This window comes from Bombyx mori, chromosome 7 (genome assembly GCF_030269925.1).
Source record: "Bombyx mori chromosome 7, ASM3026992v2".
In the NCBI taxonomy this organism is placed as follows: Eukaryota; Metazoa; Arthropoda; class Insecta; order Lepidoptera; family Bombycidae; genus Bombyx; species Bombyx mori.
Window position 1 is genome coordinate 9358119 of NC_085113.1, and position 27809 is coordinate 9385927.

At 38.2% G+C, this 27809-nt stretch overlaps 1 protein-coding gene across 1 annotated transcript; it reads left to right on the plus strand.

The window, feature by feature from the left end:
- The first annotated feature begins 1081 nt into the window (after nt 1–1081).
- LOC101737697 (uncharacterized) lies at nt 1082–27809 on the plus strand. The gene is made up of 15 exons (XM_062669429.1): nt 1082–1213; nt 11920–12231; nt 12584–12985; nt 13536–13868; nt 14258–14593; nt 15193–15534; nt 16196–16453; nt 17142–17399; nt 17947–18124; nt 19701–19879; nt 21459–21596; nt 22543–22710; nt 23444–23554; nt 25280–25474; nt 25868–27809. Exons 1-15 carry the CDS (start codon nt 1171–1173, stop codon nt 26044–26046), a joined length of 3432 nt encoding a protein of 1143 aa, XP_062525413.1. The 5' UTR covers nt 1082–1170; the 3' UTR covers nt 26047–27809.

A 27809-nucleotide genomic window follows, 5' to 3' on the forward strand; every position in this document is an offset into this window, starting at 1 on the left:
TAACTTAAATGCGCCACCCACCTTGAGATATAAGTTCTAAGGTCTTAAGTATAGTTACAACGGCTGTCCCACCCTTCAAACCGAAACGCATTACTGCTTTACGGCAGAAATAGGCAGGGTGGTAGTACCTACCCGTGCGGACTCACAAGAGGTCCTACCACCGGTAATTACGAAAATTATAATTTATCATATATAAACGAAGCTAAGGCCTACGTTATGTAGAAAGAAGCATTAATTGCCGTGTTCTTTATAGCTTGACCACTATCTATCTATGCACCAATATCTTTCAAATTAATTTTCACCAACTTCAACAGGTCTGGTTAACTTTAAAATTTGCTCACGTGGTGGTGGACTTCCTCTGTTATGTCCACGAGCCCCAATAAGTAAATCAACAATAAGTGGGCCGCAAACAAGTAAAAGAAGTAAGAAACTGCGTCGTCAAAGTACAATAAATTTTCCATACTAACAATATGTACTATAAAGTTTTAAAACATGTCATTACGGATCCTCCCGATCCATTAACGGTGCTTTTAGGTACCACAAGCACCGGTCACCGTCCTCATCGAACGACGAGGCTCGGCGAGTGAATTAACCCATAGACACAGCCCACTGAGTTTCTCGCCGGATCTTCTCTGTGGGTCGCGTATCCGATCTGGCGGTAGATTCTGCGAAACACTGCTCTTGCCAGGGCCAGTGTTAGCAACACTCCCGGTTTGAGCCCCGTGAGCTCACCTACATGTTGGGGCGAAGTTGAAATAGCCTCTCGAGGCTATCAGCGTAGGAAGAGAAAAAAATAAAAAAAAATATACACAAGATATTTTCAATATATTTTTTAACTGGTCCTATTTATTATTTATTGAAAGAAGATTTGAACTATTTTTCAATTTTGATTCATTCAATAAAAACCCTCAAAAAAAGCAATGTTAATTTTATATTGAAGTTACTGTCGAAAATCTCATTCGAAACTGTAATCAGACAGGCAATTTTGTCATTTTTAAAACTAATCAAATATAGTAAGTAGGTACAACATCGATTTTTAAAAGCAGGTGAAGGCATGACCAATTTCATATGATAAGTGTAATATAAAATAATATGCATATCAGCGGATTTATCGGTTTATACGCCACGTATTTGTATAATATTTTATAGTAGTGTTAGTGAGCACAAAAGATGCGGTTGTCTCATTGGATGGCTTTGGCCGTCCTTTTCGGAGGTAACAAGGATTTATTTTTTAATTATTTTTATATGAAAAAAAAAAACGCTTTCATAATTTTAGAGACGGGATGTTGTTTTGTTTTCTATTACTATATTTTAAATAGATATACGTGTATTAATGCTGTATTTACGATTTAAAATCTTAAGTTTTCTATTTTATTTTTAATAATTTTGACGTTAAGGTTATGGTACCGCCTTAATCACATAGAGAACTTTTATTTTTTATTTTTATTGCTTTGATGTGTGGACGAGCTCACAGCCCACCTGATGTTAAGTGGTTACTGGAGCCCATAGACATCTATAACGTAAATGCGCCACCCACCTTGAGATATAGTTCTAAGGTCTCAGTATAGTTACAACGGCGTCCCCACCCTTCAAACCGAAACGAATTACTGCTTCACGGCAGAAATAGGCGGGGCGGTGGTACCTACCCGTGCGGACTCACAAGAGGTCCTACCACCAGTAAAAGACCTATGTATATAGAAAAGTATCTAACTTTATAATTACGTTTCACGTAAATCGAAAATAATATAACTGTAAGCAGATTGCAACCATTGTTGAATAAAAAAAAATACGCGACAACAAAGGTAACCTTTGTTTCGTATATTTGCATTTTCGCAGACTACAAAGGCTCGGGTGGTGGAATGATCTGGTATATTATGTTTGTTTTTTTTTCTATCCGTGAGGCATAATTTGAAGCGCGATTTGAATTGTGTTCAAATTTAACAAAACTTTTATCATCATTATTTTAGAGCATTACATTATTATGTATATTATCAGTGTGATCACATTAGCGCAAGATGGATATTTGACCGAAGCTCTAAGATAAAAACTGTGTGAAGATATTTTTTCTTTTTTAATACGCTTTTATTAGCTTCAGACGTATGTATGTTAGTATGTAACGGAATCTTTGAACATGATTTTGACCACCTTCAAAACTTTGGTGTACTTATTAAGGTCCGATGACAATTCACCAATCCGTGGTATCAGTAGTTATAAAATATTCTATGAACAGATATGAGTAGAAGGATTATTTTGATAATATCCTGAAAAGCATCCCACGCTTTTTTTACAATAAAATCATTTTTTCTTACACTAATTCTTCTTAATTCAAACTTTTTAAAATTTATTTTCTATTTTTTAGTTTGATTTTCTATAAAAGCATATTTTGTTAGTTTTTTAAACTATTATTTACTTTTAAATCTGTTTTTATAACTATAGACTTTATAACCATTAAGATTTAATTCTTTTATCAGTAAATTATTTACGCGACTGTTCTCTTTGTTGTTGAAATTTCGTCGCTTTTGTAGTGTTGTTAGATGAGATGAAAGTGTTTCAAAAAATGTTGACATAGGTAGGTAGGCAGCGGCTTGGCTCTGCCCCTGGCATTGCTGACGTCCATGAGCGACGGTGACCACTTAACATCAGGTGGGCCGTATGCTCGTCTGCCTACAAAGGCAATTAAAAAAAAAGAAGCCTATTTTTTTAATATTAAACCTGCTGTTACACCTGGTGTTAAGTGGTTACCGGAGCCCATAGACATCAACAAGGTAATTGCCACCAGAGTTCTGAGTCTCCGTTTTTACAGTAGAACGGCTGGCTGCCCGATCCTTCAAAATAAACGCATTACTGTTTTTTTTTATTGCTTAAGTGGGTGGACGAGCTCACAGCCCACCTGGTGTTAAGTGGATACTGGAGCCCATAGACATCTACAACGTAAATGCGCCACCCATCTTGAGATATAAGTTCTAAGGTCTCAGTATAGTTACAACCGTTCCCCACCCTTCAAACCAAAACGCATTACTGCTTCACTGCAGAAATAGCCAGGACGGTGAAACCTACCCGCTTGGACTTACAATACTCCCTACCACAAGTAATTACGCTAATTATAGTTTTTGCGTGGCTTGATTTATATTACACTACGTTTTTCCTTCACCGTCGAAGTTATTCGTGAGCATTTATCAAGTACGTATTTCATTAGAAAAAAATTGGTACATGCTTGCGGGATTTGAACGCTGGTACGACGCATCGCTCGATTCAGATGCACAGGACGTCTTATCCTTTAGGCCACGACGACTTGGAACGATAACACTAACGCACGTCATTAAGATACTAAACAAAGTAGATATATAATATATAAACGTTTGGAACATAGAAGATTAAAAATGTATATAATGTAAAAGTTCAAGAATTAAAATTTTTATTACTGGTGGTAGGACCTCTTGTGAGTCCGCACGGGTAGGTACCACCGCCCTGCCTATTTCTGCCGTGAAACAGTAATGCGTTTCGGTACGAAGGGTGGGGTAGCCGTTGTAACTATATTGAGACCTTAGAACTTATATCTCAAGATGAGTGGCGTATTGGATTGTGAGCTTGTCCACCCATCTATGCAATAAAAAAAAAACACGTTTAAACACCAATCCAAAGTAAAAATTCAAACTTTTTTTTTAATTGATCATCCTGATCTTTGCTCAAAGTATAAAATAATATTGTCTCAAGTATAAGATTAATGTAATTTTCAAGTTGACGAGAAGCCCTGAAGTTGGTGAGACTTAATTTTGAAAAATTCCATTACAAAAAGAGAGTCATAGGTCAAGCTAATAAAAATGAAAACTGTTTTTTTTTTCATAGTCTATTTAGAAATAGAAGATTTTTGTGCCTTATTGTTATTGTTTGTTTCCTATTCAATATGATTTGTATCGATTTTATCTTACTATCGTCGCCTAGGTCTTTTTGGTAGTAATCCTGACGGCTGTAATTAGTCGGCTCAATTATGAGGTCAGCGTTAATATCTCTTTCGAAGATACTAGCCATTCGGGATCCGGTTGTACTCCTCTTAGAAGGCTTACACGAGTCGTTGAACTTGGATATTTTAATGCTATAACCGCAAACGCTATTTATAAACTATGATTTGACAGAGAATCGCGTGAATTTGCGCAAAATGCGATAAGTTATTTGTGTGTGTGCATGGAAGAGCTAGAGATAAGATTTTTAGGATTGACAGAGTGATACCTAAGAAAGACGTCACTGGGAAAACGTTCGGACGTCAAAAACACTACTAGCTGGATCTATGAGGCGATCAAATTACATTCTAGAACCAGAAATTTGAACAATAAGGCAATTGTCACGATTTCCCTAATTCATACTCTATTAAAATTTCGCTTTCGCGAGCGCTTTCAGTAATTTCCACCTACCGGTAAAGATGTATAATGGCCTTCTCTCTTAAATCATCATAGATTTATATTCATCTCTTCCCAACACTGAATCAAATCATAGTTTTTGCTTCCGCACGACAATGAAGTGTAATTTTTTCTTAGTCACCCCGCATGGAACATATTATTATGCACTTATTAGTCCACATTACGCGATTTAAGTATTAAAATTCCTTGATCAGTGTGTTTAGTGCGAGTTTTTTAATGTTCTCGATAGCGTAGATTGAACCTTTTTTTTCGGGCTGGGGCCGAACCTCCTACGAGGAGCCGCGCGCCTAGGGGGCGCGCAGGGTATGTGGAACTTGACGATCTGCAAGGTGTTGGGAGCAGACCGCGGGCCCAAGGAATTTTAGGACCCTACCGACAGAAGATTGAACCAGCCGTAACCACAGATACATAATCCAGTTTCATGACAGCGGAATCGGCCACAAACTCAAGACTTGCTTAATTCAAAACGACAACTGTAAATACAATAATAAATCTGTTTTTTTACGCTTATCAATAATAGCAATGTTGGTAATTTATTAGTAGAGTTATCTTGCGACGAAGTTCAAAGTTTTTTTTACTGTATCTCATCGCATTCCTGTCTTGTTGAAAAACAGGGTAAATATTTATTATAGTCAACTGTCTGTTGTCGTGTTTATACAGCCAGTGAAGGCAGAATATAATTTGATATTACCTATACGTTTATTGAAGAATTGTTTTTTCATGAGAAAATTCTGAAAGGTAGACGTTAGCCCACTGAGTTTCTCGCCGGATCTTCTCAGTGGGTCGCGTTTCTAATCCTGTGGTAGATTCTGCGAAATCTTACTAGGGTCAGTGTTGCGACTTAGACACAGCGGAGCACACGCTCGTTGCCTGCCCCGCATGGGAGAGGTGGCGCCGTGTCCTCGTCGCAAAAATAGGAAACGACTTGTCGTTGCTGAGTGTTGTGGCATCGATGCTCGGCGACGACGAGTCGTGGAAGGCGATGCTCGACTTCTGCGAGTGCACCATCTCGCAGAAGGAGGCGGCGGGGCGCGCGAGAGACGCGCAAGCCCACCGCCGTCGAGCGGGGGCCAGGGAGGCGGATCTCGCCCAAGCCCTGGCCCTCTAAGTGTTTCGGGTCCCCTTCATATGTCAGTCTGGGGACCGGCGAAGGGGGCCTAGGAAGACGACGTGCAAGCTGCTCTGCACGCGTTTTACGCAAGAGCATCCGGGTGGTGGAAGGCCGGCTATCCTCGACCCACGCTGGTTCTGACCCAGCGGGGTATTCCGTAAGATAACCCATTCTAACCGGCGCCGTCTAGGCGGACTCCGGATAGCCTGCCGACCGAGAGGGCTGGTGGTCGTGGCGCCGACGACCGCTGGTCCGGCGTCCCGAGGGGGAGGGTGATGGGAGAGATGTGCTCCGCACTAAGCGCTTCACTTTCCCCCCTTTGCCTTTTCATGGGTCTCATGCGAGGTTCGGACGCGGGTTGTTGAGCGACAGGAGGTTTTAGTCAGTTCGACTCCGACATGCCCCGCCTTCCATCCCCAGGGGAGGGCGGAAGTCCGGCGATTTCCTCCTGACCAAAAAAAAAAAGGGTCAGTGTTAGCATCACTCCGGTTTGAGCCCCGCGAGCTCACCTACTAGTTAAGATTACGCTGAACGCTTGAGAGGCTATTCAAGGCTATCAGCTTAGGTAGGTAAAAAAAAAAGTAGACGCTTTAAGTTTTTGGAGGAGTATATCTGTCCTTTTTACACAAAGCGCGATTAGAATATGATTATGCGTAACGCCTTATGTACAAATCTGTACCGGTAGCCATCATAGAACACAAGATATTTGACAGATGCCTGAATACCACTAACGACATATTATTTTTTGTTGCTTAGATGCGTGGACGAGCTGACAGCACACCTGGTGTTAAGTGGTTACTGGAGCCCATAGGCATCTACAACGTAAATGCCGCCACCCACCTTGAGATATCGGTTCTAAGGTCTCAGTATAGTTACGACGGCTGCCCCGCCCTTCAAACCGAAACGCATTACTGCTCCACGGCAGAAATAGGCGGGGCGGTGGTACTTACCCGTGCGGACTCACAAGAGGTCCTACCATCAGGGAGATTCAAGATAATTTTACAAATATACAAAACAACTGCGAGCCCAGCTGATCTGTCAGGATGATTTAAGACTTCATCGAATGACGTAATGAGGATGAATATTAATTATTCATAGAGAATTTGCGTGTCTAGATCGTTTAAAAGAATTCAAAGGTGATCTTAGTCAAATTACAAAGCTATAAATAGACGTAATTCTCATTTTGTTCGTGAACAAATTAATTACGTAAATACTGAATTTATTAATTTGTCTGTAAAAAAACCTACATGTCCCTTCCACGGCCCTCGACGTGTATAGTCCGGCGAATTAAATACGAAACAAATAACTAAGGTTCATATTTATGTATTATTTACCCCACTTGAACCTTTTTATATCTATACTAATATTATAAAGCTGAACAGTTTTTTTGTTTGAACGCGCTAATCTCAAGAACTACTGGTCCGATTTGAAAAATTCTTTCAGTGTTAGATAACTCATTTATTCAGGAAGGCTATAGGCTATATAACACCACGGCAAAGCCAATACAACGGGAACAAAAGACTGTTTCAAAATAGGGGTTTAAATAGCTCCTTAACATTCTATAATTCAAAACTATTTTCACTTTCTACATAAATAAGGTGGGAGTAAAATTTAGCGTTATTCTATTAACTATTCCTCGCGGACGGAGTCGCGGGCAAAAGCTATTTCCGATAAATGTTGACATTCAATCTAACTGTCACCTTCCGCAATAAGTTTTCACCAGAATTTGGAACAAAAATATTTTTGATGTCATTTTTCTGAACGCGTATCTTATCAATTCGACTCTCATGGAAAATTGATTGAGATGATCGCTAGATAAGATATTTGCGGAAAGAGCAGTTTATTGTTGAGATAGTCGCTGTGAAATACGATACCGATTTCGACCTCACATCTCAAGGTGTCAAATGGCCAACTTATTTAAGAACCTTCAGATATTTTGTTGGAATTTTCGCAATACATATATGTTTTTTTTTATTGCTCTGATGGATGGACGAGCTCACAGCCCACCTGGTGTTAAGTGGTTACTGGAGCCCATAGACATCTACGACGTAAATGCGCCACATACCTTGAGATATAAGTTCTAAGGTCTCAAGTATAGTTACAACGGCTGCCCCGCCAATCAAACCGAAACGCATTACTGCTTCACGGCGGAAATAGGCAGGGTGGTGGTACCTACCCGCGCGGACTCACAAGAGATCCTACCTCCAGTTATAAAATCAAATCTTTCGAAATCACATTGCATTATCTTATGTTTAATTTATTATAGATTAAGCGAATTATTCGAGTTAGCTACTTATGTACCTACATTGTATTTGATTTATATGATAAACATTATTTGCAATCAGTCTACTAATCAAAACAAACAATAAAACAAACATTTACTTTGTAATTCTTTAATATTAAATGTACATGTTTGTGTACTAACAATATTGATGGAAGGCGTATAAAGATCGGAAGGAGTATACAGTACACATTGTAAGGAATACAGAAAACTATCATTGATAATGTTTTCATATTCACAAAAATCACACAGGAAATTAGGTATTTAGGAAATGACTTATACAAACGACTTATGGAAAAGTATATTACGTGTGATATAGGTATTGCATTATGTATGTTATTTACGGTATATTAAATTATTGACTAGCTGACCCGACAGACTTCGTAGTGCCTCAATCGGTAAATAAAATACCTATATATAATAATAAAATATAAAATAAACTTAAAACAAACAAAAGGAATCCCTCCAACGTGGGACACATCAAAGGAAAAACAAAATTTTTATTTTTATTAAATTCCGAGCATTTTCATATTTATCTACCTTTTAAACTTTCCCTGGACTTCCACAAATAATTCAAGACCAAAATTAGCCAAATCGGTCCAGCCGCTCTCGAGTTTTAGCGAGACTAACGAACAGCAATTCATTTTTATATATACTTAATCTGGCCATAAATACTGTTACAATTATGATTTAAAAATAAACAAAATATTACATTTGAATTTGGAATCTGTCATTTTTATATGATTGCTCATTGAGTTTTCTCATTTTGGCGCCAATACATTGTACAATATTTTGCGATATTAAAATGGAGTGGGGTGATAAAGAGAACCGAATTGCTGTGATTGCATTACACAAAGTAGGTATGGAGCCAAATGCAATTTTTAAAACTCTCCATACGCTTGGTATTAGTAAAATGTTTGTGTACCGGGCTATTAATAGGTGCAATGAGACCTCCTCTGTTTGTGACAGAAAAAGATCTGGCCGTGTTCGTATGAAAAAGGTGATCAAAGCAGTAAGGGAAAGAATTCGAAGAAATCCTGTCCGAAAGCAAAAGATTTTATCTCGGGAGATGAAGATAGGACCTAGAACCATGTTGCGTATTTTAAAAGATGACTTAGGACTTGCAGCCTATAAGAGACGTACTGGTCATTTCTTAACTGATAATTTAAAAGAGAATAGGGTGGTAAAATCGAAACAACTACTGAAGCGGTACGCAAAGGGAGGTCATAGAAAAAATTTGTTTACGAATGAGAGAAAATTTTTACAATTGAGCATCATTTTAACAAACAAAATGACCGTATTTATGCTCAAAGCTCTAAGGAATCTTCCCAATTAGTAGACAGAGTGCAACTTGGGCACTATCCGACTTCAGTGATGGCTTGGTGAGGTATTAGCTATGAAGGAGTGACTGAGACATACATTTGTGAAAAAGGTATCAAAACATCGGCACAAGTGTATTCAGATACCATTCTTGAGAAGGTAGTGAAGCCCCTTAACAACACCATGTTCAATAATCAAGAATGGTCCTTCCAGCAAGACTCGATGCCAGGGCATAAAGCTCGGTCTACGCAGTCTTGGTTGGAAACGAACGTTTCGGACTTCATCAGAGCTGAAGACTGGCCGTCGTCTAGTCCCGATCTTAATCCGCTGGATTATGATTTATGGTCAGTTTTAGAGAGTACGGCTTGCTCTAAACGCCATGATAATTTGGAGTCCCTAAAACAATCCGTACGATTGGCAGTGAAAAATTTTCCCATGAAAAGAGTGCGTGCTTCTATTGATAACTGGCCTCAACGTTTAAAGGACTGTATTGCAGCCAATGGAGACCACTTCGAATAAGCTTTTTATACTTTAATGAGTAAAATAGTTCGTGAAGCCACTTGTTAGAATTTTAGGTACCTCAAGCATTGGTCACCGTCCTCGCCGAACCCGTCGCTTGCGACGAAGGGCTCGGCGAGTAAATTAACCCATAGACACAGCCATCTAGAAAGTATTGACGAGCCCTCATCATCGAATATAGCCCACTGAGTTTCTCGCCGGATCTTCTCAGTGAGTTGCGTTTGCGATCCGGTGGTAGATTCTTGGAAGCACTGCTCTTTCTAGGGTCAGTATTAGCAACACCTCCGGTTTGAGCCCCGAGATCTTACCTATCGCTAGGAAAACGCTGATATAGCCGCTCAAAGCAATCTATCAGCAAAGGCAGTAAAAAAAAGTTGGAATTATTATTCCATAGGATCCAAGAAACAGCATTACAATAAATGTTGGAACTTCTCTATGCGCCTTTGATTAAATCGAAAGCAACAGTTGAGAAAATAGCATCGTGTGATGATAAATAGAAAACAACAAATAATTTAAAATTACTACTAATTTAAATTAAAATTAAAATTTTATGGATTAAAGGTGTAATGTGATTCTGGGCAGATGGGTCATACGTTCCGCCTTTATGAGACACCTGTTAAATTATATCGCACCTTTAGAATTAAAGTAGTTTAATACAAATTTCTTGCTTTGTTGGTAAACACCAAAATGTAATTGAAGAATTGTAATTCTTCAGAAAAATAGATAGTAGCCGACTCTCAGACCTACTGAACATGCATATAAAATTTCATAGAAATCGGTCAAACCGTGTCAGAGGAGTATGGTAACTAGCATTGTGACATGAGAATTTTATATATAAGATTGTAAATAAATAATTATTGCACTGGAAATTAATGATAATTTTACGATGACAGTAACCGTAGTAAAGTAGACCGGCTTCGTCCTCATCCCTACCACGTGATATTTGCTGGATGAGTGGTGACACCTGGCGGGGATAACTGATCGATTGATAGTTGATCAGTAGTCGACCGGCGAGGGCGGGAGATCAAATTGAATTTAAAAAAAAATGATAGTTAAAGAATCTTGAAATTATAAACTCTGAATAAGAATTTATCGGACTACAATTATAATATTTGATTGCCATCTTGAAACCTTATTGCGGATCTTTCCATAGAATAAAAAAAATTAAAATCGGGATGGAAAAATAGGGGCTCATCGTATAAGAGTGAAAATTAAGGGTAATATGTTTTTTTTATTTTAAGTCATGACAAAATAAAAATAAAAATGAAAAAAGTTTATAATTAACAAATAAAAAAATGGGGTTGATCGTAGAGGGGTGAAAAATTCAGAGTAATATGAAATTTCTTATTCTAAGTCATGACAAAATAAAAACAAATTTCTTACAAAAAAATTAAAGTTTTTAATTAGCAAATAAAAATAAGGGTTGATCGTAGAGGGGTGAAAATTTAGGGTTATATGTATTTTTGTACCCTATATCATAAAGAAATAAAAACAAAAAAATTTGTCCAAAAAATAAATAAAAATTTTAGGGGTGGACACTTAACATTTAGGGGGATGAAAAATAGATGTTGTTTGATTCTCCACTCTGGCCGATATGCACGCTAAAATTCACGAAAATCGGTCGAGCCGTTTCGGAGGAGTTCAACCACGCACACTGTGACTCGAGAATTTTATATATTAGATAAAGCAGCTCATTTTCTTTGAAATTTTAGTTTCAGTTCTATAGGTATAATATGTGTGCGCTGGGTTGCCTTGATACGTCGTGTTATAGATTACACATACAATTAATGGTAGCTGTATAAAGATACGATATAGGTGATCCGTTTTGCTCCCACAGACACAGCCCTCTTAGTTTCTCGCTGGATCTTCTCAGTGGGTCGCGATTCCGATCCGGCGGTAGATTCGAAGCGCTGTTCTTGTTAGGGTTAGACTTAGGAAATTCGGCAGACAACCCCTTGAGCGCGTTGAATCTAGTATAACCTCTCAAGGTCACTGAGGATAGATGGAAATGACTATCTGCGTTCATCAGACAAAAGTTACTCGGTAGATATCAATCTCTGTCTCAGTTTTATTTCTTAGGCTTTTGGATTTTTATCTATAAGAAAGAGATCATGATATCTCGATTCTACACAAAGTTATTAACGTAAATAAACTATGCGCGTTTACCGCATTACACGATACATTGCGTTATTAGTTTTCCGAATCGCGTTATGGTTATGCTACATCGTTTTGAAGTACTGCAGTAGTTAAAGAACCTTTTCAAAATTTTCTAGGTACGGTAACCGGTGATATTGTCAACGAACTACCTCCAGAAGAGTTCGACGTCAAAATCGGCGAAACAGTAGCCGTTTCCATCGCATCAAATGATGGATTCACTAATACCGAGTGTCTAATTCAGACTCCAGATGGCGGGCCACATTCTCTTCAAGAACTTGACTTTATTGATGTTATAACCGAAGCGGGGGTTGATTGCAGCATTAAGATTAAAGTAACCGAAGAGATAGAAGGCGCCTGGACTCTTATTAGCCGAGCCACGTCGTTCGGTAGTCCTGTGAAGAGAACATTACCCTTCACTATCAATATAGGTAATACACGATTAAATGATTAACGTAATTATGAAAACGTACGCGTATCCAGTCACGTTTCCAGATAACATCGAAACATCATTGATCGAACGATAACGGTAATTCAAGTCTACGATTTTTTTGGTAGTTACTGAGTTATTATTTTCACCGATCCATATGATAACAGTGTTTTGACAGTCTAAAGATTCCACAGAAACTATTTATAGTGATTAATGAAAATTGTTAGGATGCTTAGTGACTTAGTTAGCACGAACTCAGTCTAGCTCGGTTTATTTTGGTAAATATTTTAAAATTACCTGATTGGATTAAATTTTCTGTGTATACAACGTTTTGAAAACACTCGATGATACAGTTCCAGGTGAACACGATGAATCTGATGATGAAAAAACAGAATCAGAAGAAGAAAAAGAAAAAGAAAAAGAATCAGAAGAAAAACAAGAAACGGATGAAGACGATGGCAAAACTATATGGTTAACTGAAATCAGACGCTTCACGAGAACTGAACAAATCGTTGATGTGTCATTACCGAACATTGGATACGATGAAATATGCACTGTCATTACTCCTGACAGAAAAACCATTACGGCCGCAGAAATAGAAATTCCAGGAGTTAAAGTACAAAGTAAAAGCGTTTTTGTTTCGTGTAGAATCAGTATCGGGCCGCTGAAGTCAAATTTACTGGGCAAGTGGACTCTCTGTGGAAGACGAGATGGTGCTGAGGAGCGAAGATGTCAGGTCGTCACTATTGAATGGAGTAAGTTGGACAAGAACATCCAAATATATTTTTGATGGTGGTAGGACATGCAACAGGTTTACACTCGTGGATTAATCAATACATAGACGCGTAATCGAATTCATAACTCACTCAACTTCTAGTATTCACTAGCACTCTTCATTAGTACTTCTAGTACACAACTCAACGACTCTCACAACATGTAGTATTAAGTGGTTCCCGGAAGCCATATACCACGTGAATGCTACCACACACCTTGAGAAACTTGAGGTCTCTGTATCTCAATTTTATAGTAGTTTTATTACGGGATGTTATTCCTACATCGTGAAAGTTAATGGTGAACACGAGTATTTTGAATTCGGTGTGGTGTCTATGGATTCCGATAGCTGTTTATTATCAGGTCAGCTTTAAGATCGTTTGCCCATCTTAAGAAATTCATTACACAAAAGAAATTACAAACCAGCTATTAAGATGAAATGTATTTTCGGATTCTGAGAAGTTTCAGTTTCGTGGCTTTAAAAATTTTTAAGTTTCAAGTTCAATAAGACCTTTTCTTTACAATTGTTTTCAGACAGTGAGAACGCACCCCATGCGTTATGGGACTCCAGAACTCAGCCTCTTTTCAACCATCCCGTCAATCTCAATGGAATTTTGACACCGGTCGTTATAGGTTCAGGATCTTTGTTAACGTGCCATATTGTTACGCCAAATGGTGAAGATTTAGTCGTCTTACCAGAGACGAAATACCCTGGCATCATCCGCGCAGAATCCGGTACAACGGGTTGTAGTATCGCAATTGGTCCCATAACACAGGATATGTTGGGACAATGGGAACTTTATGGAATGTTTAGATCAGTGCTAGGACTGAATGAAGTCCGTTTGCCTATGAACTTTGAGTTGTATGGTAAGGCATAAACTTTTGGATAATAATCTATAGTTACAAATTACTTAATAAAATCAATATTCTGCAATAAATATATATACAATGAGTATTATTGTCTTATAGTGTAAGTTGATGTACAAAATAATATGTGCGTATTGTGTTGCTTTTGTTTTTTTGTAACTTAAATTTCTAGATTTCTCTTCTCTGTTCAATTTCTACTTATATGTGATTTTGATTGTGGAAACATATTTGGTTATTGATTTAGCTATTTTTTTAAATATTATATGTTTGTATTATACTGTTTGTTTCTTAAATAAATAAATAAAAAGTCGCGTACATACATGCTTAATTAAAATACTTAATGATCAGTGTGTGTTATATAATTTAATAAAAAAATATTGAATTTTCAGATACTGACAACCCTTACAACCAAGCTTACAATTTAACTGTTTTGGATGCAAAAAGACATGTGATCAATTTGGGTTCTACAATATCAGTAGAAGTTAGCGGTCACGGAACAATGGACAACTGTGAATTTGTTGCTCCTTCAGGGCAAGCTTATCAAAGTACTGGCAAGAACAATTTCGAAGGAGTTCAGTTTGTAAATGTAGACGGCATTACAGCTTGCCGTATCTCGATCGGTCCCATTACCGAAGTAATGCTTGGGAAATGGCAAATTGTCGGGAAATTCAATGATGGAAATATATTTAACGAGAGACAATTGCCTTTTGAAGTCATACGCGAAGGTAAATTTAATATAAGAGCTATCAATCAATTAGATTTAATTAGTACTGAGTAAATAACCAACAAATACAAATTCCTTCCAAAGTTTTTTTTATTATTATTGCCATGTCTTGATTTGAATGATAATTTAAAATGACTAGTGGTCCCCGCAGTAGTCGAAATTCTACTATAATTAATTGAAATTAAAAGCTTAAACATTATTATGATTCTATTGTCAAGCACTATTATACTTCTATAATAATATAAATTTCGCCAAAACTACACACTAAAATAAATAATATTAAAGACAAACAATATTCATCTATTCTCAATTTGACCACAGACTTTAAAATAACACCAAAAGTTTCACAATTGACAATACACAAAGGGTATATTTACACGTATGTGTTGTGTCAAGTACATGTTAGTGTGTGTAATGTTTTCTTTATTGATCTAATGTGTTTTTAATGCACAATTTAAAAAAAATATTAGAGTTCCGCATTTCTTCTCTATGTTCTCTATAAGTGTGGGAAATTTCATACTCCTCCGTCCGCGCAATTTTCGTAAAATGGGTACAAAGTTTTTGCTTCGCGTTTTAATATATAGATTACTATTTTTCTAGATCCTGCAAATCCTATTGACGACGTTGACAGAATTGTAACCACGATTGACGATAGGAAATACGATACTGAAATCGGCGCGACTCACGAGATCATCATAAATCGTGGAGACTTCATTAAAAGTGAATCCTGTCAGATCAGGACACCTTCGGGAAGACAGTACACCTTAATGGATGGCTTCAACCTACAAGGGATAGAGATTATAGAAGATACGAATGTGGAATGTGGAATAAGAATGACTGTGCTATCTGAAGATATGGTCGGCGAATGGGTGCTAATTTCAAAAGTTACGATGCTCTCTGATCCTATGGAAAGAAGACTCGTGTTTAAAATTCACATTGAAGGTAGATTTTGTTTTGTTGCATTGGTTGGACGAGGTCACAGTCCATTTGGCATTCAGTGGTCACCGGAGCCCATAGGCATCTAAAACGTAAATTCCGTCACCCACCTCGAGATATTAGTTCTAAGGTTAGCCGCCCCACCTTCCAAACCGAAATGCATTACTGCTTCACGGTAGAAATAGGCAGGGTAGTAGTACCTACCCGTGCGGACTCACAAGAAGTCATACCACCAGTAGTTATATTTATTAATATATTACTTTGTCTTATTTACTTTCTAGCAGCGTTTTATACATCAACACAATATATTACAAGTAATATATACACTAATCTCGTACTAAATGCTAACACAATTACAGGCTTACTGACCGGTCATCGTTTTCGTCGAACCCGTCGTCGCAACGAAGGGCTCGTCGAGTAACTTCACCCGTAGACACAGCCCACTGAGTTTCTCGCCGGATCTTCTCAGTGGGTCGCGTTTCCGATCCGATGGTAGATTCTGCGAAGCACTGCTCTTGCTAGGGTTCGTGTTAGCAACGTCGTCAGGTTTGAGCCCCGGGAGCTCACCTCATAGTTAAGGTTACGCTAAATAGCTTCTCAAGGCTATCAGCTTAGGTAGGAAAAAAAAGCTTGAAGGGAAACTTATACAGTGTTACTTTTGTTTTAGAGCGCGTCGAACCTAATTCTGCAAGCATTACAATAACTGAAGGCAACGATTTATACCTTAGACTGAAGAATCCAGTAGACAAACAAGACACCTGCAAACTCATTGCTCCTAACTCACGTGCTTTCGAAATAGATGAACCAAACGCGAGACTGTGTGGATTCTTGGCTAGAGCCGTTTCGGATCAGGATAGTGGAGAATGGGAAATACAATATGGAGATACAATTTTATACAGAGCTGTAATAAATGTTAATGTTGTCGGTAAGTTTTTTGATGATTCGTTTCTTATAACAGTATTGGAGCTCTTAAGATATTGTTTATGTGTTTACTATACCGATGATGGTGGAGATAAAGGCGCGGAGCCTGTGAAACGGGTGTACGCGGGTGTGTGTACCAGAGACACGCCGCCCCGTAGGGAGGCCCCAGTACCGCTGGTCTAACGATGTGGAATGAAACGTGAGCTCCAAGTGTCGGACTGGCAACATGTTGCGCAGCGCCGGGATTAATAGGGACGTTTATTGTCGGATGCCAAAACCCAGTTCGGGGTCATACCGCCAGCGCAGTGTACCGATTTTTATAGTTACTTTAAGAGGACATACGCAACATGAATTTTAAAAAGTTTTAACAACAAATGTTTTGGCTAACTGGTGGTATGACCTCTTGTGAGTCCGCACGGGTAACCACCACCCCGCCTATTTCTGCCGTGAAGCAGTAATGCGTTTCGGTTTGAAGGGCGGGGTAGCTGTTCTAACTATACTGAGATCTTAGGACGCATATCTCAAGGTAGGCAGCGCATTTACCTTGTAGATGAGCTCCACTAACCACTTGAGCACGTCCACCCATATAAGCAATAAAAAAAATCTTACGTTACGGACGTTTTTTCCCGGTTAGGTTAAAAATGTCTTGATTGCGTATGTACCTTATCTTTGAAAGAAAACTATGCTTTCAGAAAGAAGTACAATACAAGTGCAAGATTTAACAATAATTGAAGGTAGTAAGCTGATTACGGAAATCGGTCCAGATGATTTGGTGTTTTGTAAACTAGAAGATCCATTAGGCATGACCGTATATGAAGGTTTCGGCAGATGCGTGATCCGTGTCGATCGAGCGACAAGAAACCATAATGGCAAATGGAAGATGTCTATTGGATTACAAGGGCGTATTCTACTTGAAGAACTCACTTTTACAGTTCACGTTAGAAGTGCAGGTTAGCTGTTTGAGAATTATACTGACAATAATGATTAGAAATTAAAATAGTTTAAATTGGTTTAAGGTTTTTGTTTAATAGGCGATCTTTGGGCCGTGAGCTCGTCCACCCAGCCATGTAGTAAAAATAAAATATGTGTGCAATTCACACTTGGTAGAAGTTAAGCCTTCAAAAATTAAAATACAATTATCCTAAATGTCTTAAGTATATGTAAAATTTTGTCATTAGTAAATAATTGTAAATCATCTTTTATAGTATGAGGTAGCGCCCTCTGTGAATTGATGTTTTAACTTCAGGTATAATCCTAAATTAAAATTCACTACAAGAGGTTCCATACACACGTTAGTATTAAAAATCTCATAGATGGCGCTTTATTAAAAAAATATTACACCGAGAACGTCTAATGTGTGCTATCTCATTCTCTCGCCGGCTGAATCCTATACATTTATGTGTTTGTGTCTCTATGGACTTATTTTTTCGTTTCATCGAGTTTGAAATCACAACGATTCTAAAGAAGTTTCACTTCAAAAATATTTTAAACATGCAGGATCCAGACAAGTACAGACTTCCGTGCGCAGGGAACGTCCTTCGGTGGTCATATCATGTTCGCTTACGAGCAACGTCGAAGTCCGCGCTTGTAAGTTCCGCGATCCCCGCGGCAAAGTCCTGATCGCTTCACGCGGAGTCGGAGAGGACAGATACGCTTACCACGGCTCCGAAGTGACGTGAGTTTTCTTTCTATAACCTATTCACCCTCAAGTATGAAGCTTTAGTTCGAAATTCCGCTGTTTATTATCAAAATTACAACATTCTTATTTCTATCATTTATGCCAGCCTTCCATTTGTTATAATTTGCGTAATTACTAGTGGTCTACGTAATGCTGGTTCGTAAGCTGTATGAGTCAGGATACGGCACTATGACTGTAGGAGATTTAACAAATTCCATAAGGGTGTTCGCCAAGGATGCGTGATATCTCCCATCCTTTTTAATACCTATGGAGAACACATAATGCGACAAACTCTAGATGGTTGGGAAGGTGACATAAAGATAGGCGGAGTAAAGATATCGAATCTCAGGTACGACTGACGATTTGACAACAGATCTGCTAACTTAGTGACAAGAAGTTGCGTTCAGTCAGTTGATCAGTTGCGTTTTGCGACTGACTAACGCCAGAAATCACGGTTTGGTTTTGATAGCTGGTGTGGATTCAGAATACGTCCTATCGCCATGAAAGACAAAAGTATGATGGCTTTGTGATAAAAACAGACACAACGGTGGTGCCAATCCTTATAGGGTCATTGCTTCTGTCCATTCAGCCATCATTTGTAGCTTGATAAGCAAATTAACTACATTGTTCTCCCTTGCGGATCTCGATACAATATTTTACGTATATACGATATCTATATATATATAAAAATTAATTGCTGTTCGTTAGTCTCGTTGAAACCCGAGAACGGCTGGACCGGTTTGGCTAATTTTGGTCTTGAATTATTTGTGGAAGTCCAAAGAAGGTATAAAAAGTAGATAAATATGAAAATATGTACTCGGAATTAAATATAAATAACAATTTTGATTTACCCTTTGATGTGTTCCCCGTCGGACGGATTCCTTTTGTTTGTTTTAAGTTCGTTTTATACAAAAGTTTAGGTGTTTTATTTATCAATTGAGGCACTACGAAGTCTGCCGGGTCAGCTAGTACTAATATAAATATCAATGCGATCGACCACTTTTACTAAATTGTTTCTGTTTTACGTTTTATTTTTATTAAAATAAAACCAATAAAATAAACAGATTATCTTCAACGTAGTTGAAATCAATTAAATATGCATTAATAAGGACTAGCTTTTGCCCGCGACTTCGTCCGCGTGGAATAGATACTTCGACTTCATTTACAGTACTCAGGATCGGAACTTCATTACTGAACCGGTAGATGGCGTTGAAGAAGCTAGATTTTGAGATTTTTTGACAAACGATTTTTTAATTTTTCGTAAAAAAAAAATTTTTTTCTTAATATTAAGTATCCTATGTTACTTCTAATACCTCCAAGAATATGTGTACAAAGTTTCATGATGATCGGTTGAGTAGTTTTCGCGTGAAAGCGTAACAAACAAACTTACATTCACATTTATATATTAGTAGGGATAACTCAGAAACCAATCGTCATGTTTTGATAAAATTTAAATATGACAAAACGAGAAGCACTAACTTTAAAATAAGAAGAATAGATTCATCAAAACCGGTTCATGTAAAAGAAAATAGCCAGTTGTGGATATAATAGTTATATTTGTCTGCGTCCGCAGCTACAAGTCCGACTTGTCCAGCCACGAGTGCGGGATCCGACTGACGAACCCTTCGGAGGAAGACCTGGGTCTGTGGCGCTGCGGCATGGAAACTGAAACCGAGACTCACTATGGCTTTCTACCGGTTATTTGTCCTTGGTTACTGGACACATCGGAAATCCAAGACAAGGTTGTCACTGGTAAGTTTTTGTTTGATTAGTCGTGCGGTAATAAAAATTATAGTTTGTAGATTTGAATTTGTCTGTATTTTTTAAGATGCACAACCTTTGCACAATTTACAATTCAACCTTATGGCTTAAAACGGATGGTAGCATTTGCATTGTGATGTCTATTGTAGTTGTAGTCCTAGGGTACCCTGCTGGTCATCAGTCCGCTGAGTTTCTCGCCGCATCTTCTCAGCGGGTCGCTGTTCCGATCCTGTAGTTGATTCATTCGCGAAGCAGCTGCTCTTGAGTTGTCAGGTCTCCTTCGGAGGCGCTCGGGCAGTTGTTAGCAAACCCACCCCTCCTAGCTGAGCCTTTGCACGCCCACCTTTCACGGTGAAACTGGAAAGGTCTTAGGGCCACCAGTAATCGTTAAATCATAAAAAAACCCTGCTGGGACATAGGGTCCTTACAAGTTGTCTCCACTTTACCCTGCCTTGCGCTTACTCTTTAACATGATCTTTGGGCAGTAGGAACTGCCTTATATAAGGGCCAGATCTATCCAGTCGGATCCATCGGCGCATTAAACCTGTTATTGTGCGAATCTTTTTTAGAAGCATTTAATTTTGAGCGATTTGCTTCGCACAGAATCCTAATCACTGACTTGAACAAATTAAAATAATTGAACTTGTATGCTCAAGTGACGAAAGCGATTTAGAACCAATTCTTATTTTTCACTCAACGAATGGAGAATAATAGATTAATGATTTTTGGATTACAACATCTAGCAGTGAATTATGTAAGGTGTATTTCGAAAACTTCCTCATGTATCTATTAAAATTTTCCATGTATATATATAATTTTACAATGAATTTATTGTTTAATTTCTATTATTTTCTTTGAAAGGACTTATTTTAAAAAAAAATTACGTCATTTCTAGGTGTGACTTTTTATGCGGTCCATTACCGCCACATAACCGAGATTCTGTAGTGTGTCGTAAAACTTGGATTGTTATATGTGGCTATTTATGAAATTTCTCTTCTTTTTATGCTGTCTGTATATACTGCATACAAACTGGTTGTACTGCATAGCACATTATATAATTGAGCCGCCAACCCGGAAGACATCAAATTATTAATACGCTTTTCTTAGCTTCAGACGTATGTATGTTTGTAACGGAATCTTTGAACATGGTTTTGACCCCCTCAAAACGTCGGATTAACGCGTTTGGTAGACTTGTTAAAGACCGATGAAAATTCAATATTTAAAAAAAAATTAAAAAATTTAAATTTAACTAAAAAATGAAAAATAAATAAATAAATAAAAATAATAGTTTAAAAAAACTAACAAAATACGCTTTTATAGAAAAACCAACTAAAAAACAGAAAAAAAAATAGAAAATAAATTTTAATAAATTTGAACTAAAAATAGTGTAAGAACTAAGAAAAATTTTTATTATTTGTAAAAAAAGCGTGAGGTGCACGGTAGTTATAAATATTTTATGGACAGATATGAGTAGAAGGGTTATTTTGATAATATCCTGAAAGCGTCCTGAAGCGTATTTTGTTAGTTTTTTTAAACTATTATTATAATTTTTTTAATTAAATTTTTTCAGAGCCAATCCTGAGTGCGGATACAAGTTACGTGTCGTCTCCTGAAGGTCAGGCCGTTGTGATGTCGTGCTCTGTGTCCGCTACGATACAATACTGTTACTTCAGGGCACAAAACGGAACAGTATTCAGTGTTACTCCTGGTTTGTATTTATCTTATATCTTTAAACGAGAAATTCTTGTATGTAAATATATATTTATATAATTTGAATCTCGGAAACTGCTCCAACGATTTTCATAAAATTTAGTATACAGAGGATTTCAGGGACGATAAATCTATCTAGCTACGATTTATTTTCAGAGAATGTTGTTTTATTCGTGTTTTCAACGCATTACTGCTTCACGGCAGAAATAGGCAGGGCGGTGGTACCCACCAGCGCGGATCACAAGAGGTTCTAGCACTAGTAATTACGCAAATTATAATTTTGCGGGTTTCATTTTTATTACACGATGTTATTCCTTCACCGTGGAAGTCAATCGTGAACATTTGTTGAGTACGTATTTCATTAGAAAAATTGGTACCCGCCTGAGATTCGAACATCGGTGCATCGCTCAACACGAATGCACCGGACGTCTTATCCGTTAAGCCACGACGATTTCAACGTCGTTCGTGTTAGCAACGACGTCAGGCTTGAGGGTTACGCTGAAATGGTCTCTCAAGACCATAAGTTTAGGTAGGAAATAGTACATTGTGCACCAAGGGAGAAAAGTTGGACATTTCCTCCCGCGTGTAAAACCCGAGCCAACCCCCCCCCCCTCATAAAATTAACTGTTTTTTAATTTTTAAATAAACTACTACTAATACTAATTGAAGCAAGAACTGTCTGATGATCTCATCTTTGTTTAATACTTCACTATTAAATTTTATTGCCTTTTGTTTATTTCACTTTTACACTAAACACGATATTGCAAATTACCCGAGCATAACAATGGCGGAGAATTTTAGGTGCGTGAGAGCAGACGTTGACACTAACGCGCATGCGCACTTGTCAGTGCCCAGGGAGGAAAAGTTACATTTTCTTCCCGGTACAGCGGGAGGAAAACCAAACTTTCAGCGTCGGTAGGAGAAAAAAAATTGTTTTGTTTCAGGCGCCACCTCTACCTACACTGAGTATGTAGGCAATGGCTTCGCTGCCGGCGAGTGTGGAGTCAGGTTTGATGGCTTGTTGACGACTGATGGCGGTCGATGGAGTTGCCACGTGGGACTTTTGGACACTGAGCAGGAACAACGGGCGGAGATCACTCTTCATATTTTCGGTAAAGATTCATAGAATGCGAGAACATGCGTAATTTTTTTTACAAAATACAAATTGTCCCTCATTGATGTTCGGTTTAGCTGTTTATATATAGTTCTACTAGCTGTAACCGTCCGCTTCGCTGGACATTTAAAATTAACATTATTATTTCGCCCCCCTACAAAGATTGTCATCATTAACGCCCCCGCAATTGGTGTAGGGAGTCCAATACTCACATAAATATTACCCTATCCATTAAGTACATGTATTTTCTACATAGATACCAAGTTTCAAGTCAATCGGATGCATGGTTCAGTAGTTATAACGGAACATCCGTAAAGACCACTGTAGATTTTTATATTAGTAATATTAGTATAGATGTTATCAGTTGTACTAACGAACTGTTTCGTTCTTAAAATTCACATAAATCAATTTTAAATTTACTAAGATTTTTAAACAGAAATCTTCATTTTTATTTATTTTATTGCTTGACGAGTGCACGAGCTCACGGCCGACATGCTGTTAAGTGGTCACCGGAGCCCATAGATAACTACAACATGAATGCCGCCACCCACCTTGAGATATAAGTTCTAAGATCTCAGTATAGTTACAACGGCTGCCCCGCCCTTCAAACCGAAACGCATTACTGCTTCACGGCTGAAATAGGCAGGGTGGTACCTACCCGCATGGACTCATAAGACGTCTTACCACCAGAACAACAGTCTTAGCTTTTTAATGTTGTTAAAATTTTTCAGAGCAAATGAGAGTTAGGCATTACATCCATCCGCGCGGCCTGATGGTGGAAGCCGACGTTGAGACGCCTGAAGAGTTGGAGTACTGTAGATTCGTGCGCATAGACGGTCTAGGTGAGTCGTGCTCGTGATCTTTTCTGTAGATTTCAGAGGAAAACTGAAGTGATGAATTGGAGCAGAAGAACCTTTAACTGCTGGTAGAGCGTCTTCTGAGTTAAGTACTTTAGCCCCGCCTATTTCTGCCACGAAGCGTTAATGCGTTCCGGTGCGAAGGGCGGGCCATGGCTCTTATTATACAATTGAGATATAAAGCACATATCTCTTGGTAGCGGCATTGATCGAAACTTGAATCTAAGGCATAAGTGACGGTTGAGGAGAGAGAGAGATAATAATAGGAATACATAGTAGTGTATTTAAAGTTTCTTTATTTTTATTGTGTAACAGATCGAACTAGATACAGGGTAAGTGCATGGTCCTATCAACAAAAACGAAGATGTTTTAAATTCGATTTTATTCTTCTTGTGTGTTTTCCTCTAGAATTTTCTTTTACATGAACCGGTTTTGATGAATCCATTCTTCTTATTTTAAAGCTAGTGCTTATCGTTTGGTCGATTATAATTTTATTAAGATCGGGCCATTAGTTTTTGAGTTATCCTTAATAATTGCACTATTCACGACATTAAACGACCGTCTGGTGTAGTGGTAAGTGACATGATCACTACACAAGGGGGTCGCGGGTTCGAATCCCGCCAAGGGAAGGTATTTGTATGAAAAATATAAATGTTTTTTCCAGGGTTATGGATGTGTCTTAAATATATGTATTTGTATAATAAAAATCTTACATTTATTTCCGTTATCTGGTACCTGTAACACAAGTTCTTTACGAACTTATCACGGGACTAGTTAACGTGGTGTGATTGTTAGTAAATATTTATATTTATGTTTTATTTATATTTCGACTACGTCGAAGATAATCCCATTTTATTTTGTTGGTTTTACCTTTTTTTGCTACGATATTGGTTTTATTTTAATAAAGATAAAACGTGTTACAGAAACAATTTGGTAAAAGTGGTCGATCGCATTAATATTTATAATAATACAATAGAAAATTTTATTTTACACTAGCTGACCCGGCAGACTTCGTAGTGCCTCAATTGATAAATAAAAGAAACTACTTTTGTATAAAAAAAACAAAAAAAAAACAAAAGGAATCCATCTGACAGGGGACATATCAAAGGAAAAACAAAATTGTTATTTTATATAATTCCGAGCATTTTCTTATTTATCTACCTTTTAAGCCTTCTCTGGACTTCCACAAATAATTCAAGACTAAAATTAACCAAATCAGTCCAGCCGTTCTCGAGTTTTAGCGAGACTAACGAAGAGCAATTCATTTTTATATATCGACGCTTGAAAGGCAAAAGCGACAATGCGTAAACTTTACAGTAGACTAATTTGAAGTTGAAATACCTTAAAACAAAATTTATTTTAACGAATCTAGCTGTAGTAGAATCTAGCTAGTAGCTGTAGGATTGAAGTGATTTTAATAGACCTAGAAATATATTTTTTTTGCGCATCGAATATGGTTATTTCCTATCATTTATGTACAAATCAGTTATCGTCGCATAGTCACGTTTGCCTTTCAAGCGTCGATATATAGATAGATTAAAAAAATTTGAATTTGCATTATTTACTTTGACAAGTTGAACTTTTGATAGAAGACACTCGCGGTCCATGGTCTCCTGTGACAGAAAGCAGCAACCAACTTCGATCCACAGATTAATATGTCACGAAACACTACGGACTTAAATTATAACGTGTTTTGCAACTATCACGCAGGATTCACAAGTGAAAATGTACCGAACGGTTACCAGAGCATGAGTAATCTTCAGGAAGGTCTGTGCGCACTGTTGATGCGTGACCAGACAACGCTGAACCTTCACCCCTGGACTGTGGCCGCTAAGGTTCACGGGCAGACGGAAATAATGAGAACCAGCACCCAGAACTTGCTGTGGACCTTAAGCCAGAGGACCGGTGAGTACTTCGACTGGTGGTAGGACCTCTTGTGAGTCCGCGCGGGTAGATACCTCCGCCCTGCCTATTTCTGCCGTGAAGCAGTAATGCGTTTCGGTTCGAAGAGTAGGGCAGCCGTTGTAAGTATACTTGTGACTTTAAAACTAATATCTCAAGGTGGGTGGCGCATTTACGTTGTAGTTGTCTATAGGCTCCAGTAACCACTTAACACCACCTTTTTTTTTATTGCCCTTGTAGGCAGACGAGCATGCGGCCCACCTGATGGTGAGTGGTTACCGTCGCCCATGGACTTCAGTAACGCCAGGGGCAGAGCCAAGCCGCTGCCTACCGCTTAATACCTCTTAATTAATACTCTTAATACTATTAATTAACAGTGCTATATTTTAATTTCAGCCACGGTCTATTCGATATACTTGTTCACCGTGGTGATGTTCATTCTGCTGGCGACGGTGCTGGTGGGAGTCAGCCTCGGCCCCAAGAAGAACAGGAAGTGGACGTACGACCGGGTCTCGCGTTTGAGTACCAATATCAGGAACAGCTTCCGGAAACAGAAACCCGTTGGCGGCGTTTAGAAGAACGAAAAACAACAAAAAAAAGAACAATTTTTGCCGCGAGTGTTCTTAAAATAAATATACCGTGGAAAAAAAAATTGATATATATCGTATTCTCGCATTAAAACTATATAATCTCAAAACTTACTAATTTTACTAGGAGAGTGTTTTTTTGATATTAATCATCTTTCCAGCATTTTTTTTTACCAGTTACATTACCTCTCTTTTAAAGTAAGATCAAATTATGTATTAATTTTCTTAATAGTATTCAAAACATAGGTAAACTACAAAAAAAAAAAAAACTAAACTACACTCTTTTGACAGTATTTATTGTATGTAAATTGTACACTTTTAATGGGAAAAGACGATATATAAAAGTCGTTTATAAAAAATATATATACATTAAAAAATATATTTATATCAAGTGCCTGTTGTCTTTAGAAGATTCCGTATTTAGTCTTAATCAAATCATTAATGACGGTAGCGTTTAGACAGCGTAAAACAACTGTGCATAATAATATATTTGAGTGTGGATCAATAGCCCACTGAGTTTCTCGCTGGATCTTCTCAGCGGGTCGCGATTCCGATCCGGTAGTAGATTTATTCGCGAAGCAACTACTCTTGAGTTGTCAGGTCTTCTTCGGAGGCGCTCGGGCAGCTGTTAGCAAATCCCACCCCTCCTGGCTGAGTCTTTGCTCGCCCACCTGTCCTAGTGAAACTGAAAGTCCTCCGGGCCACCGGTAATCCTTCAATCATAAAAAAATACATGCTTGCTACCAAATACATTATAAGTAGCTGGTACGTATGTACATATGTATGCGAATTATACGCGCGGCTTCTTCGTCGCTTTCTTCATTGCTGCAGGTCGTGTCCCTGAAACTTGACCGTGGCCTGTCTCGTTAGCTGTTTCCATCTCGTCCGGTCCTCAGCTTCTCGAATGGCGGTTGCGACTGGCAGCCCAGTTAGGGCGGTTATTTGATCACAACAACGGCTAGGTAATCGGCCGCGGGGTCTCTTTCCTTCTGCTTTGCCCGTCACAATCACTTTGTCCAAGTTATCTGACTGTCGGCGGGCAATATGACCGAAGTAGCTGAGGATCCTCTGTTAACAGATTGTTGAGAGCCTGACTCGAATGCGAAGCTGATCCAGGATAGATTTATTTGTCCTCTTGGCCGTCCGAAAAACGCGTTCGCATAGCTGTATTGCGATCGGTTTTAAATAAACCCGACACAGCTTAAGGAAGCTGGAGGTAACACTATCTGTGTATGAAAAAGTATCCAGTGGAAAACTATCAATTTAAAGTGGAATCACTGTAGTAAGTGGTTTAATATGAAAGATTGGGCCAAAAGTTATTTCGCAATTTTTTTTTTTTCTACCTATTCACTGGTAGCCTTAAGGGCTATTTCAGCTTCTCGCGGACGGGTAGGTGAGCTCATGAGCTCAACCTGAGAGAATTTGCTAACACTAGCCCTAGCTAGAGCAAATATTTGTACTCAGAACTTGCTATACTGGCGATATTTTATGGGTTTTTTTGCGGCTGGACAATTTTCAAAAACTTTCATTCAAACACATCACACAGTTCTCTTTTCCTTTATCCTCCATACAACAAGACTTAAAATTGTCGTTACTCAACCGTCTGCGTGTTGAATTTCAATTACACACTCATTATAATGTAAAGTGCCCTTCGTTGCTTAGTTTACAACACCGTACAGAAATATATATCATAATTGTGTTTGTTGACAATTCATTTATACAATTTGTAATAAATACATTATTTGTTTTAA